A 10667-nucleotide genomic window follows, 5' to 3' on the forward strand; every position below is an offset into this window, starting at 1 on the left:
GCCCCCCAGCACGACGGAGGGGCCGGGGGCGTCCCTTCGGGCTTTTTCGGGGCCGTTTTGGATTTTTGGGGGGGGGGGTCTTTTTTTTTTTTTTTTTTTTTTTTTTTTTTTTCTTTGGGCTTTTGGGTTTTGTGTTTTTATTTTTTCCATCCCCGCCGGAGAGAAGAGGGGGAAGAACTTGACAGCTCCGCTCCCCTCCTTTAATTTTTGAGATTTTTTTTTCTTCCTGGTGTGTTCTTATTTTTTATTTTTTTTATTATTATTATTATTTTTTTTTCCCGACGGTTGAATTTTTGTGAGACCTCGCTCGGGGCTCTGACTTCTCGGTGGCGAGGCTCCTTTCCCCCGGCGGAGGTGATGATGGTGCATTGTGCGGGCTGCGAGAGGCCGATCCTGGACCGCTTTCTGCTCAACGTCTTGGACAGGGCATGGCACATCAAATGCGTCCAGTGCTGCGAGTGCAAGTGCAACCTGACCGAGAAATGCTTCTCCAGGGAAGGCAAACTCTACTGCAAAAATGACTTTTTCAGGTGAGTGGCACCCCCCCCAAAAAAAAAAAAACGACAAAAAAACAACAAAAAACATACCCCACACCGAGGGGATGCGGTGCCGCTGCCGCTCCCAGCCCGGCGGGGAAGAGGAGAGGGGCTGGGGGGCTCCCCAAGGGATGAGGAGGACTCCCCAAAGGATGGGGGGGCTCCTCAAGAGATGGGGGGCCTCCCCCTGAGAGTTGGGGGTCTCCCACTGGGATCTGGGGGGTCTCCCCTCGAGATCTGGGGGTCTCCCCCCATCCCCATCCTTCCTTCCCGGGAGCTGGGGGGCTCCTCCTGGGTTCTGGGGGTCTCCCCAGGGATTTGGGGCTCTCTTCCCTGGTTCTGGGGGGTCTCCCCCCGGGATCTGGGGGGCTCCCCCCATCCCCGTCCGTCCCTCCCGGGGCTCCAACCCGCGGTGCCCGGGCAGGGCGCGGCGAAGATGGGGCCAGGGGCTGCGCTGCAGCCCGAGGTTGGGGGGGGGCTGTGCTTTATCTCCCCCCCCCCAGCTCCTTGTGTGACCTTGCCTTCAAAAGCAGCCGGGCCCGCGGCCCTCTCTGCCGACCCCCCCCCCCCCCCCCCAAAAAAAAAAAAAAAAAAAAAAAAAAGGCACAAAAAAACCACCCCGGGGCCCCGCCGAAGCCGGTGCCAAAATCTCGCCTTTTGCCACCAAAACGCTGCGGGCGGCGCTTCCCCGCCGGGCCGTTCCTTGGCCCCCCTATTTTCCCCCGGCCCCGGGGGCCCCCCCGCGCTCCTCCGCTCCTTAAATGCCCCTAATGACTCCGATAAGGTGCCGGGGAGGAAATTAGGGGCCGGGATGGGAAGGGGAAAATGACTTACGACCCGTAATGCTTTCACTACATCAACGTCACGGGCGGCAGCGCGGGCAGCAGAAGTTGTGCCGAGGCCAGGAGGAAAAAAGGGGGGACCCCCCGGACCCCCCCCAGCCCCATTCCCCCCCCCCCGGCCTGGCAGCCCCCGGCTCCCCCGGGCCTGGCAGCCACAGCCACAGCCACCGTGTGCGGCTTTTGGTTTTCTCCTTTTTGTTTTCTTTCTTTATTTCTTTTTATTTTTATTTTTTTTTCCTCGAGGAAATCGTTTTCTGCATTTTTTCGTTTCCCGGGAAAAAAATAAAAAAATAAAAATTAAGATAAATAAAAGGAATGAAAAGGGGAAAAATAAAAATAAAATAAAACATCGGCCGGGGAAAAGCGCTGCGCGCAGGGGAGGGAAGCCGGAGCTGTGCGAAGCGGCGGCTCCGAGCTGGAAAAATTAAAATAAAATACAACGGGGGGGTGGAAGGGGGGTGCAGGATGGTCCCGAGCTCCCGGCCCCGGGGTCCTTTCGGGCCCCGCCGCCGCCCCCCGGTTTGCTCCCGGTGCTCCCCGCTACCCCGAGCGCCCGGCCCGGTGCCCTCCGGCCGCGATATGCGGGATGGGGAGGGGGGACGAGAAATCCCCCCCTGCTGGGCTAGGAGGAGCGACCCCCCCCCCTTCACCCCCTACCCTTTTGGAGAGGGGGCGACCCCCGTGTCCTCTAGGAGAGGACCCCAAACCCGAGCTCCCCGGGGAAATGGGGTTGTGGGGTACAAAGCATTCCCGATGCGGTGCCGTGTGCGCTCCCCAAAATCGTGCCTCTCACCTCTCTTTTTCTTTTTTAATCCCCACCCCCCCAGGAGGTTTGGTACCAAATGCGCCGGCTGCTCCCAAGGCATCTCCCCCAGCGACCTGGTCCGGAAAGCGCGGAACAAAGTGTTCCACCTGAACTGTTTCACCTGCATGGTCTGCAACAAGCAGCTCTCCACGGGCGAGGAACTCTATATCATAGACGAGAACAAATTTGTTTGCAAAGAGGATTATTTGAACTCCCCCACCCTGAAGGAAGGCAGCCTCAACTCAGGTACGCGCCGCGTGGCCTCGGGGACACCGAGGGGGACGCATCCTGCGCCGGTGCCCACCCCGGTGCCGGGGTTTTTCTTTCTGGCCCCGCGTTCCCCCCGTGGAGCAGGGTTGGGATGGGGGCCAGACGCCTTCTAAGCCCCCGTTGCTCCCCACGGATGCTCGTGGTGCCCCCCCACGCACGCCCACCTCCCCGCTTTACACCGAGCCCCCCCCCCACCCCACCGCGAGTGTGCCCGGTGCCCCCCGCGCCGCGGGCCTGATCCTTCGCCTCCTTTCACCCAGAGGCAAAGCTCCCATTTGACTTCCTTGGAAGCTGTCTCTGCGGCAGGACGGCAGGATCAGGCCCGCTCGTGCTGTCCCAGCAATGCCAGCCGCCCGTGCTCACCCCCTTCCGTGGGCTCTCTCTCCGTCCAGCACCCGGGGCCGGATCCTGCCACGCCAGTCAGTGGGGCCGCTGCTGCGAGCGAGGCGAGTAGAGCTTGGCCTGGGGGGGTGCTGGCATCAGGGGCCCCGGGGGGGGCAGTGAGGGGGCGGCTGGGGGGGGAGGGGTGTGAGCCAGGCTCAAGGCAGTGACTGGACCCCCCCCCAAAATCCCCCCCGACCCTCGCATTTCTCCCAGCAGCGCATCCCCGGTGCGAGCGGCACGGTGGGGGGGAGAGGGGGAGCGCCGGGGGCTGTGGTGTGCTCAGAGGGGGCCGCCCCCTCCCCAAAATGCCCCCCCCCCGGCTGCTGAACCCCCAAGCAGTTTGTGGGGGGGAGCTTCATAGGGTCGCCAGCTCAGATGCCGGCGTGCGGGGCCGGGCCGGGCGATGCTTGCCACGAGCTCCGTGCGTTGTTTAGGGGGGGGCGCAAAGGCGATCCGCACCCAGCACCCCCAAAAATCCCCCTCCCCATTTCCTGCAAGCATCCGGGCTCGGTGGGAAGGGGAGGGCAGAGGAGAAGGGGGTCGCTCTCTCTCCTAAGCCATCCGCCCCCCCCCCCCCCCCTTTCCTCTCTGGGTCTCCTTTACAGTGTCCTCATGTACAGACAGGAGTTTGTCCCCGGATCTCCAGGACCCCATGCAGGACGACCCCAAGGAGACGGACAACTCCACCTCGTCGGACAAGGAGACCACCAACAACGAGAACGAGGAGCAGAACTCGGGCACCAAGCGCCGGGGGCCCCGCACCACCATTAAGGCCAAGCAGCTGGAGACCCTCAAAGCCGCCTTCGCCGCCACCCCAAAGCCCACCCGGCACATCCGCGAGCAGCTGGCGCAGGAGACCGGCCTCAACATGAGAGTCATCCAGGTGAGCCCCCCCCGTGTGATGTCACGGGATGGACGGTGACGTCATCACCTCGACGGTGACGTCAGGGTCGGGGTGGTGATGTCCTCCCCCGGGGGCCGGGGCAATTTGGGGTGGGGACGGAGGACCGGCGGGACCCCCAGTGCCGAGCGTTGGCCACCGGTGAGGGCAGAAGGCGCTGCCCCCAGGGGGGCAAAGAGAGGCTGATGGTCCCTGCCCGGCACGTCCCTGCTGCTCTTCCCCACCCCAAAAAAATATATATATATAAAAATCCCGGTGGAAATATAGGGATTAACGAGTTTAATAGGGCTAATAGGGGAGGGCGCTCCCGCCGCGCTGGTGCCGTCCTCACTCCATGCACAGGGCAGCGGGTGTGTGTGTGCCCCCACGTGTGCGGGTCCTCGGGTTCAGGAGGGGGGCAATAATTTAGCCCCCCCTCCAGCCAGGAGTAGATTCGGTTCAGGTGAGGGAATGCCCCAAAAGAAGGCATCCGCCTCATCCCTTTTATCCCCATCCATCCCCAGGAAATCCCTCCCCAGGCGGTGACAACATTTTTACCCCTTTCCCCATCCACCCCTGGCCGATTTATTTTGGGGAGGGGGTTATCCCGGAGGATCTGGGGAGGCGTGCAGGGGGGGGATCCTTAGGGGCTGACGTTGGCCCCCCTGCTGCAGGTCTGGTTCCAGAACCGCCGGTCCAAGGAGCGCCGGATGAAGCAGCTGAGCGCGCTGGGTGCCCGCCGGCACGCCTTCTTCCGCAGCCCCCGCAGGATGCGGCCCCTGGGCGGCCGCCTCGACGAGTCCGAGATGCTCGGCTCGACGCCCTACACCTACTACGGAGGTGAGGGACCGGCCGCGGGAGCCCCTTCCCCATCCCTCTTCCCTTTTCCTTTCCCCCTCGCCATCCCCTTTGTCCCTCTCCTCCCCGATCCCCGTGCTGCTGCCAGGCTCAGGGTGACGGTGGCGGTGGCAGTGGTGGCGGCGGTGGCAGCGGTGGCGGCGCGGCCCCTCTCCGGTGAACAAAGCCCCAGCTGCGGGCTTTTGTGCCCCTTTCAGGCCGCATTTGTTCCCATTACCTCCCGGGCCCGCAGCATATGGAAGGTCACCGCCGCCCCCAACGCCCCCCGACACCCCGCCGGGATGGGACAGGCAGCGGGGAGCCCCCACGGCTTTTGGGGCAACACCTCCTAATTTTGGACAAAACGCCCCCACCACCTTCCCTACACCCCTACTGCTGCCAGGGTCCCGGTGCTGCATCTCCAGAGCTCCCCCGAGCCCAGGGGCTTTGGGGGCACCCCTTGAGGTTGGGGTCTCGAGCCCTTCCAGGCTGATAAATGGGATTATATTCCCCATTATGTATATATGCATCGTATATTTATATATATTTATATATCCATATGTGCTATATATATATTTATAAGTGTTTTATATACCCATATGTGTTAAATATATATTTTATATATATATTTCCCCCCATATATTATCTATTCCCCATTTATATATATTTCCCCTATCTATCTCCCCATTACATATACACACATTTCCCCCACTCCTTTTATTTATTTATTTATATATGTGTGTATACATAAATACATATAAAAATAGAAATATTTCTACACCTGTAAATACTTTTCCCCATAAAATAATGGGATCACGCCCACCTCACCCCGGTTACCCCAGCCCCTCGCCCTCCCCTTCCCCTATTTCCTCCCCTTCCCACCCCAAAAATGCCACGGTGTTAGGATGGGGGGGCTATCAGGGGGGGTCTTTTTGCCTCCAAGAGGTGCTGAGCGCCCCAAAAGCACCATTTTGGGGTGGGGGGGCTGTGATGGGGTCATGCCCATGGTGGTGCGGGGGGCTCGGGGTGACGGCACCGGGGGCCGGCTCCAACCTTTCCCCCCCCCAATTGCAGATTACCAAGGTGACTACTACGGGCCGGGAGGCAACTATGACTTTTTCCCCCACGGGCCCCCCTCCCAGGCCCAGTCCCCGGCCGACCCCAGCTACCTTCAGAACTCAGGACCCGGCTCCACGCCCCTGGGACCCTTGGAGCCCCCCCTAAGCGGACACCACTCCTCAGAAAACCAAAGGTACACGGATATGATCTCGCACCCCGACACCCCCAGCCCCGAGCCGGGGATGACGGGCTCGCTGCACCCCATCCCGGGGGAGGTCTTCAGCGGGGGGCCGAGCCCCCCCTTCTCCATGTCCAGCAATAGCGGCTACAGCGGGGCGCTCGCGCACCCCAACCCGGAGCTGAGCGAGGCGGCGGTGTGGTAGAGCCGGGGGGGGGACGCGCCTCTTCCCCACCCCCCCCCCCAACAAATCCCCACCCCACACCTCCCTCCATGCCCCCCGGGGCACACCGGCTGACGGACACCCCCCCCCTTTTCCCCCAAATAAAACCACAACCCCGATGCCACGGCCGCCCTCCGATGCCAAAACGCATCCTCCCCGGCACCGCAGCCCCATCCCGATGCTGGGGGCACCCCGCTACCTCCCCCTCCCCACACTGTGCCCCCTCTTTTATTGGGGTGGGGGCAACACAACGTGCCCCGAGACCCCCCTTTGTGCCCCCCGCCGGCGTCGGGACCACCACCTCTCGGACCAAAGCTGAACTCGCCTGGACACGGGTCCCACCGGTGCCGGGGGGCTGCTGCGGGGCTCCCCCCCCCCCCCCCCCAGTGCTAATTAGCCTCTTTTTAAAGATCCCCATCCTTCGTCCCGATATAACGGGGCCAGGGGGGGGACACGGGGAATAGCAGCCCCCCCCTCAGCCCCTCGCTTTCGTTGTTCCCCCGTTTTGTTCCCCAGGAGGAGGTGGGTTGGGACCCGCTGGGTGGTTTTTTTTTTTGGCGAGGCCGCGGGGAGGGGGGGACGGGAGGCCGGGCAGGGGGCTCCCCGAGCATCCCGCTGAGCTCGGCCAACCTAAATTTTAGGGGAAGAAGGGGTGGGGGGGGGAGGCGAAGAAGCGCCCGGGACTGGAAAGAGGCAGAAAAAAATAATAAAAAATAATAAAAAAAGGAGACAAACAAAGAAACGCGGCACAAAACCGGCGCGCGGCGCAAACGAAGGCCGAGCCTCCGCCGAGCCCAGCGCGTCCCGGCGGCCCCGCGGGTCCGAGGATGTATTATAGTTTTTGCTTCTAGTTTCTTTATTTTGTATAAAGGAGAAACAAATAAAGTATGTTTTTGTGTTTACTGATTATTTATCGTACTTGCAGTCAGCGGAGGCTCCGAGTTTTATTCTGGTTTCGGAGGCTGGGGATGGGGTGGTGCTGGGGTGGGGGGGGGAGAAGAGAGGATGAAGGTGGGGGGAAAAAAGATAGGAAAAAGGAAGGAGAAGGGGAAAGAAAGATGAAAAAAAGTTGTTTTCTGAAGGCGCCGTGGGTTTCCTGTCCCCGCTGCCTCTCGTGGAGGCCACTGGTGTGAGCGCCTGGCGTTGTTCGGTGTGGATAAAAACCCCTGAGCTACCTGCTCCGGGCCCCGGCCCCCTTCATCGGGGGCCTGCGAGGAGAAGCAGACACCCCCGTGCCCCCCAGCACACGAAGCGGCCCCAAACTAATATTTAAAATGCAAAATCGCGGCCGAGGTCTGGCCTCCCCCCCTCGCCTTGCAGTAAAAAGATATAAACCGAATAAATTACCTTCCCGCGCCGGCTTCCCAGAGCCCCTCTCGCTGACCTGAATTTTAAGTCCCGCTGCTGATTTATGGCCAGCCAGCCGCTCCGCTGCCTCTTTTTATTTTTATTTTTTAATTTTTTTTTCCCCCCGCCCCGTTCAGCCAAGTGGAGGAATTTTTCCTTCCCGTGCCACCACGGGAGGGGACACCGAGAAAAGCGCGCGGCGCACGGGGAAACTGAGGGGAAACTGAGGCACGAGCGCAGGCGGTGGGGACAGGAGAGGTGCTGCCCCTGCGGGTGGCACCGCGTCCCGGTGACCTCTGCCCGGCCTCGTTATGGGGATTAAAGCACAAGGGCGCGTGCCGCCTGCTCGTTATTATTAGTGTGCTGCTGTCATTAGCCTTACGCTAATTATCACGCCCCAGCCGCATGGCCGAGGGTGGTTTGCGGGGTGCTGGGGCACCCCTGGGATTTGGGATGCTGGCGGGGGCTCCGTGCGAGGAGGTTGAGGTGGGAAAGGTGGAAAGTAATCGGGGCCGGGACCCGGGATAAAAAATGGCAGGGGGAGGGCAGGCTGACTCCTGATAATTAATAGTGCGCCTTGTAATAGGATTCTCCAGCCTTCGGTGCTCCCTGGAAACACCTTTTTACATAAGCTACTGCCCACGACGGAGCAGCAGGGCTTTGATTTATGGGGTTCGGTCCTCCAGGAGGCATTGCGGGGGCTGGCCGGGCCGGGGGGATTTATTGGGGAAAAGGGAAAAAGGGAAAGAAGGGAGGAGAAGGCTTCAGGGCAGGCAGGCGGGCAAGGGGAACGGGCTTCAGCAGCTGCTCCAGGGGGAGGTTGAGGAGGGTTTTGGGGCTGGAAAGGGCAAAACGGGCACTGGGGCTAAATGGATCAACTGGTGGGAGCTGGGGCAAAGGTGGTAAGCTGGGGGGCAGTCGGGGGTGGGGGCCCTGGTGGGAGAGAGACCCCAAATCAGGGGATGGGGGGGCACATGTGCTTTGGGATGGACGAACGGACACATGGCTGGGGACCCCCCCCAATAAATCCCCGTAAGCAGCAGGTCCGCGCACGCTGTTCCCTTCTGACAGCACAGGAGGGACGGGCGAGGGTTGTAATAATTAATAATCATTAGAATAATAACGCATCGAGACAGTGGCAAATTAGCCAGAGCAGGAGCGCTCGCTGATTGAGGCTCCAGCCGCGGCGTCCCCGGGGCCGTGCCTCAGTTTCCCCACTCCACTCAGCACCTTTGGGGCGACGTGGGGAAGGGGGGGGACACCCGGGGGGGGTCACTCCAGCCCCAGCTGGCTCTTCAGGCCCCGCAGCTGTGCCGCCGTGATGCTGCTGCCGCCGCAGACCACCAGCACCACGCTGCCCAGGGGGGTCCCCAGGCGCCCCTCGCGCTGCAGCCGCTGCAGCCGCCCCGAGTAGAGCACGGCCAGCGCCGCCCCGCACGCCGGCTGCACCAGCATCCTCTCGTCATCTGTAGGGACGAGGACATCCTGAGAGCCTGGCCCCGTTGTTGGGCACCTCTCTCGGTGTCCCCGTCCCCCCCTGCTCACCCAGGAACTGCTCCACGGCGCGCACGGCCTCGGCGTCCTCCACCACCTGGGAGAGGACCCGGCTCTCCTGTGCGCACTGCAGTGCCCGCGCCGACACCGTCTGCGCCCCCAGGCACTTGGCCACGCTGGGAAAATAGGGTCAGGGTGGCCCTGGGACACGCCATCCCCTCGGGGACCCATCGTGGGGGTGGCAGAGCTGGCTGGGAACGGCCAGCTCATGACACCCACGGCCCAGTGCCATGTGCCGAGGACGCAGAGCCCCCCAGCACCTTTCCAAGGGGGGTCCGTGGTCACGTTGGGGACCCCCTGCTGATGGAGAGGTGTCCCCAGCGCTCACCTGGTGATGTCGGGCAGGGTGACGAGGTGGCCGGCCTCCAGCGCTGCGTGGAAGCTGTGCGCCCCCCAGGTCTCGGCGGCGACGATGGGGACGTCGGGCCACCCCACCTGCTGCAGCCCGGCCACCACGCCGGCCAGCAGCCCCCCGCCACCCACTGCCAGCACGATGGCATCAGGCTTGGCCTCCAGCGAGTCCTTCAGCTCCTGGACCAGGCTGGCGTGGCCCTGCCTGGGGGATTTTGGTGGCGGTGGGCACCCCAAACCCGCCCGACCCTCGGGGATGGGGATGCGGGGCGCGGAGCTGAGCCCCGGCGGCACTCACCACACCAAGGGGTGGTCGAAGGGGTGGACGCTGACCCAGCCGGGGGTGTTGGTGAGCTCCAGGGCTCTGTGGTTGGCTTCATCCCACACCTGGGGGGTGCGAGGGGTGCTCAGCGGGGCCGCATCCAGCCCTGGGGCCCTGGCGATGTGCCCCTTGTCACCGCAGAGAAACCCAAAACCCAACGCAGGAGGGAGCGTTTTTGGGGTCCGTGCTCACCCACGGGCACCGAGGTCCCCCCCAAGCCCCAATTTTTGGGGTGGGCGCCCTACCTTGCCGCAGACCTCCACCGTCGCCCCCAGCTCCTGCAGCCTGCGCACGGTGCCGGGGCCGGTGCTGCTGGGCACCACCACGGTGGCCGGCAGCCCCAGCTTCCTGGCTGCGTACGCCGCAGCCATGCCCGCGTTGCCCCCTGCCAAAAAAAAAACGGGGGGGGCTTTCATTTGAAGGGTTCGACCCCCCCCTCCCCTCCTCCAGGGTCAGATCTCCTCCAGACACCCGGGGTGATCCATGCAGGGGGACGCATGGTTTCTCCCCCATGCGGCACCCCACTGGGAGCAACCCCAAAACTGGGGGAGAGGGGGGCACGAGGATGAGGGGCTGGGAAGCAGGGGGTGTCCCCCATCCTCCCTCCCCCCAAAAAAATTACCTGAGGAGCACACGAAGTGCTGGCAGCCCTTCTTGGCAGCCTGGAAAACAGGAGGAAGAAGAGGAAAGGACACAGCCACGTGGCCCCAAAACCGAAGGCAGCACCGGGTGCCCCCATTACACCCCCCCCATGACCCCCCTGCCACGCTCACCTCCTGGCAGAAGTGCCCGATGCCCCGGATCTTGAAGGAGCCGGTGGGCTGCACGTTCTCCAGCTTCATGTAGACCTTGGTCCCCGCCACACGGGACAGGGGCAGGCTCTCCAGGAGCGGGGACACGAGGTGGAAGGGCCTCTCGGCCTCCATGGCCGCGCTCTGCCAGGTGTTGGGGTCACCGCCGGTGTCCCCAAACCCCCCTAAAACCCACAGAAAGCAGCCTGAGGGCCGGGAGAGCCGCAGGTGGGCTCGGTCCCCAGGGGTACCTGGTGCCCGCGGTGCGTCCCCGCGCCTCCTGCCCCG

At 62.7% G+C, this 10667-nt stretch overlaps 2 protein-coding genes across 3 annotated transcripts; one reads left to right on the top strand and one right to left on the bottom strand.

The window, feature by feature from the left end:
* The first annotated feature begins 357 nt into the window (after nt 1-357).
* Nucleotides 358-5996, top strand: LHX5 (LIM homeobox 5). Its single transcript, XM_032199282.1, has 5 exons — nt 358-530; nt 2206-2429; nt 3443-3720; nt 4392-4557; nt 5629-5996. The coding sequence occupies exons 1-5, from the start codon at nt 358-360 to the stop codon at nt 5994-5996; spliced, it is 1209 nt and encodes a 402-aa protein (XP_032055173.1).
* Nucleotides 5997-8448: 2452 nt separating this feature from the next.
* Nucleotides 8449-10667, bottom strand: SDSL (serine dehydratase like). Of its 2 annotated transcripts, XM_032199405.1 has the most exons (8): nt 10631-10663; nt 10362-10523; nt 10211-10250; nt 9834-9973; nt 9565-9653; nt 9244-9471; nt 8907-9031; nt 8449-8827 (listed from the first exon to the last, which is right to left on the bottom strand). In XM_032199405.1, exons 2-8 carry the CDS (start codon nt 10512-10514, stop codon nt 8634-8636), a joined length of 969 nt encoding a protein of 322 aa, XP_032055296.1. In that variant the 5' UTR covers nt 10515-10523; nt 10631-10663; the 3' UTR covers nt 8449-8633. The 2 variants fall into 2 exon arrangements, with proteins under 2 accessions (XP_032055296.1, XP_032055295.1); XM_032199404.1 differs by having other exon boundaries at nt 10362-10667.

Source organism: Aythya fuligula, chromosome 17 (genome assembly GCF_009819795.1).
Source record: "Aythya fuligula isolate bAytFul2 chromosome 17, bAytFul2.pri, whole genome shotgun sequence".
NCBI lineage: Eukaryota > Metazoa > Chordata > Aves > Anseriformes > Anatidae > Aythya > Aythya fuligula.

Excerpts from the sequence above, each read along its gene's own strand:
- LHX5 (XM_032199282.1), top strand. The coding sequence starts at position 358 with ATGATGGTGCATTGTGCGGGCTGCGAGAGGCCGATCCTGGACCGCTTT. Across the intron at positions 3,721-4,391 it reads TCAACATGAGAGTCATCCAG|GTCTGGTTCCAGAACCGCCG; the intron begins GTGAGCCCCCCC and ends CCCCTGCTGCAG. Across the intron at positions 4,558-5,628 it reads GCCCTACACCTACTACGGAG|ATTACCAAGGTGACTACTAC; the intron begins GTGAGGGACCGG and ends CCCCAATTGCAG.
- SDSL (XM_032199404.1), bottom strand. The coding sequence starts at position 10,514 with ATGGAGGCCGAGAGGCCCTTCCACCTCGTGTCCCCGCTCCTGGAGAGC. Across the intron at positions 9,654-9,833 it reads CGGTGGAGGTCTGCGGCAAG|GTGTGGGATGAAGCCAACCA; the intron begins GTAGGGCGCCCA and ends CGCACCCCCCAG. Across the intron at positions 9,032-9,243 it reads ACCCTGCCCGACATCACCAG|CGTGGCCAAGTGCCTGGGGG; the intron begins GTGAGCGCTGGG and ends CTATTTTCCCAG.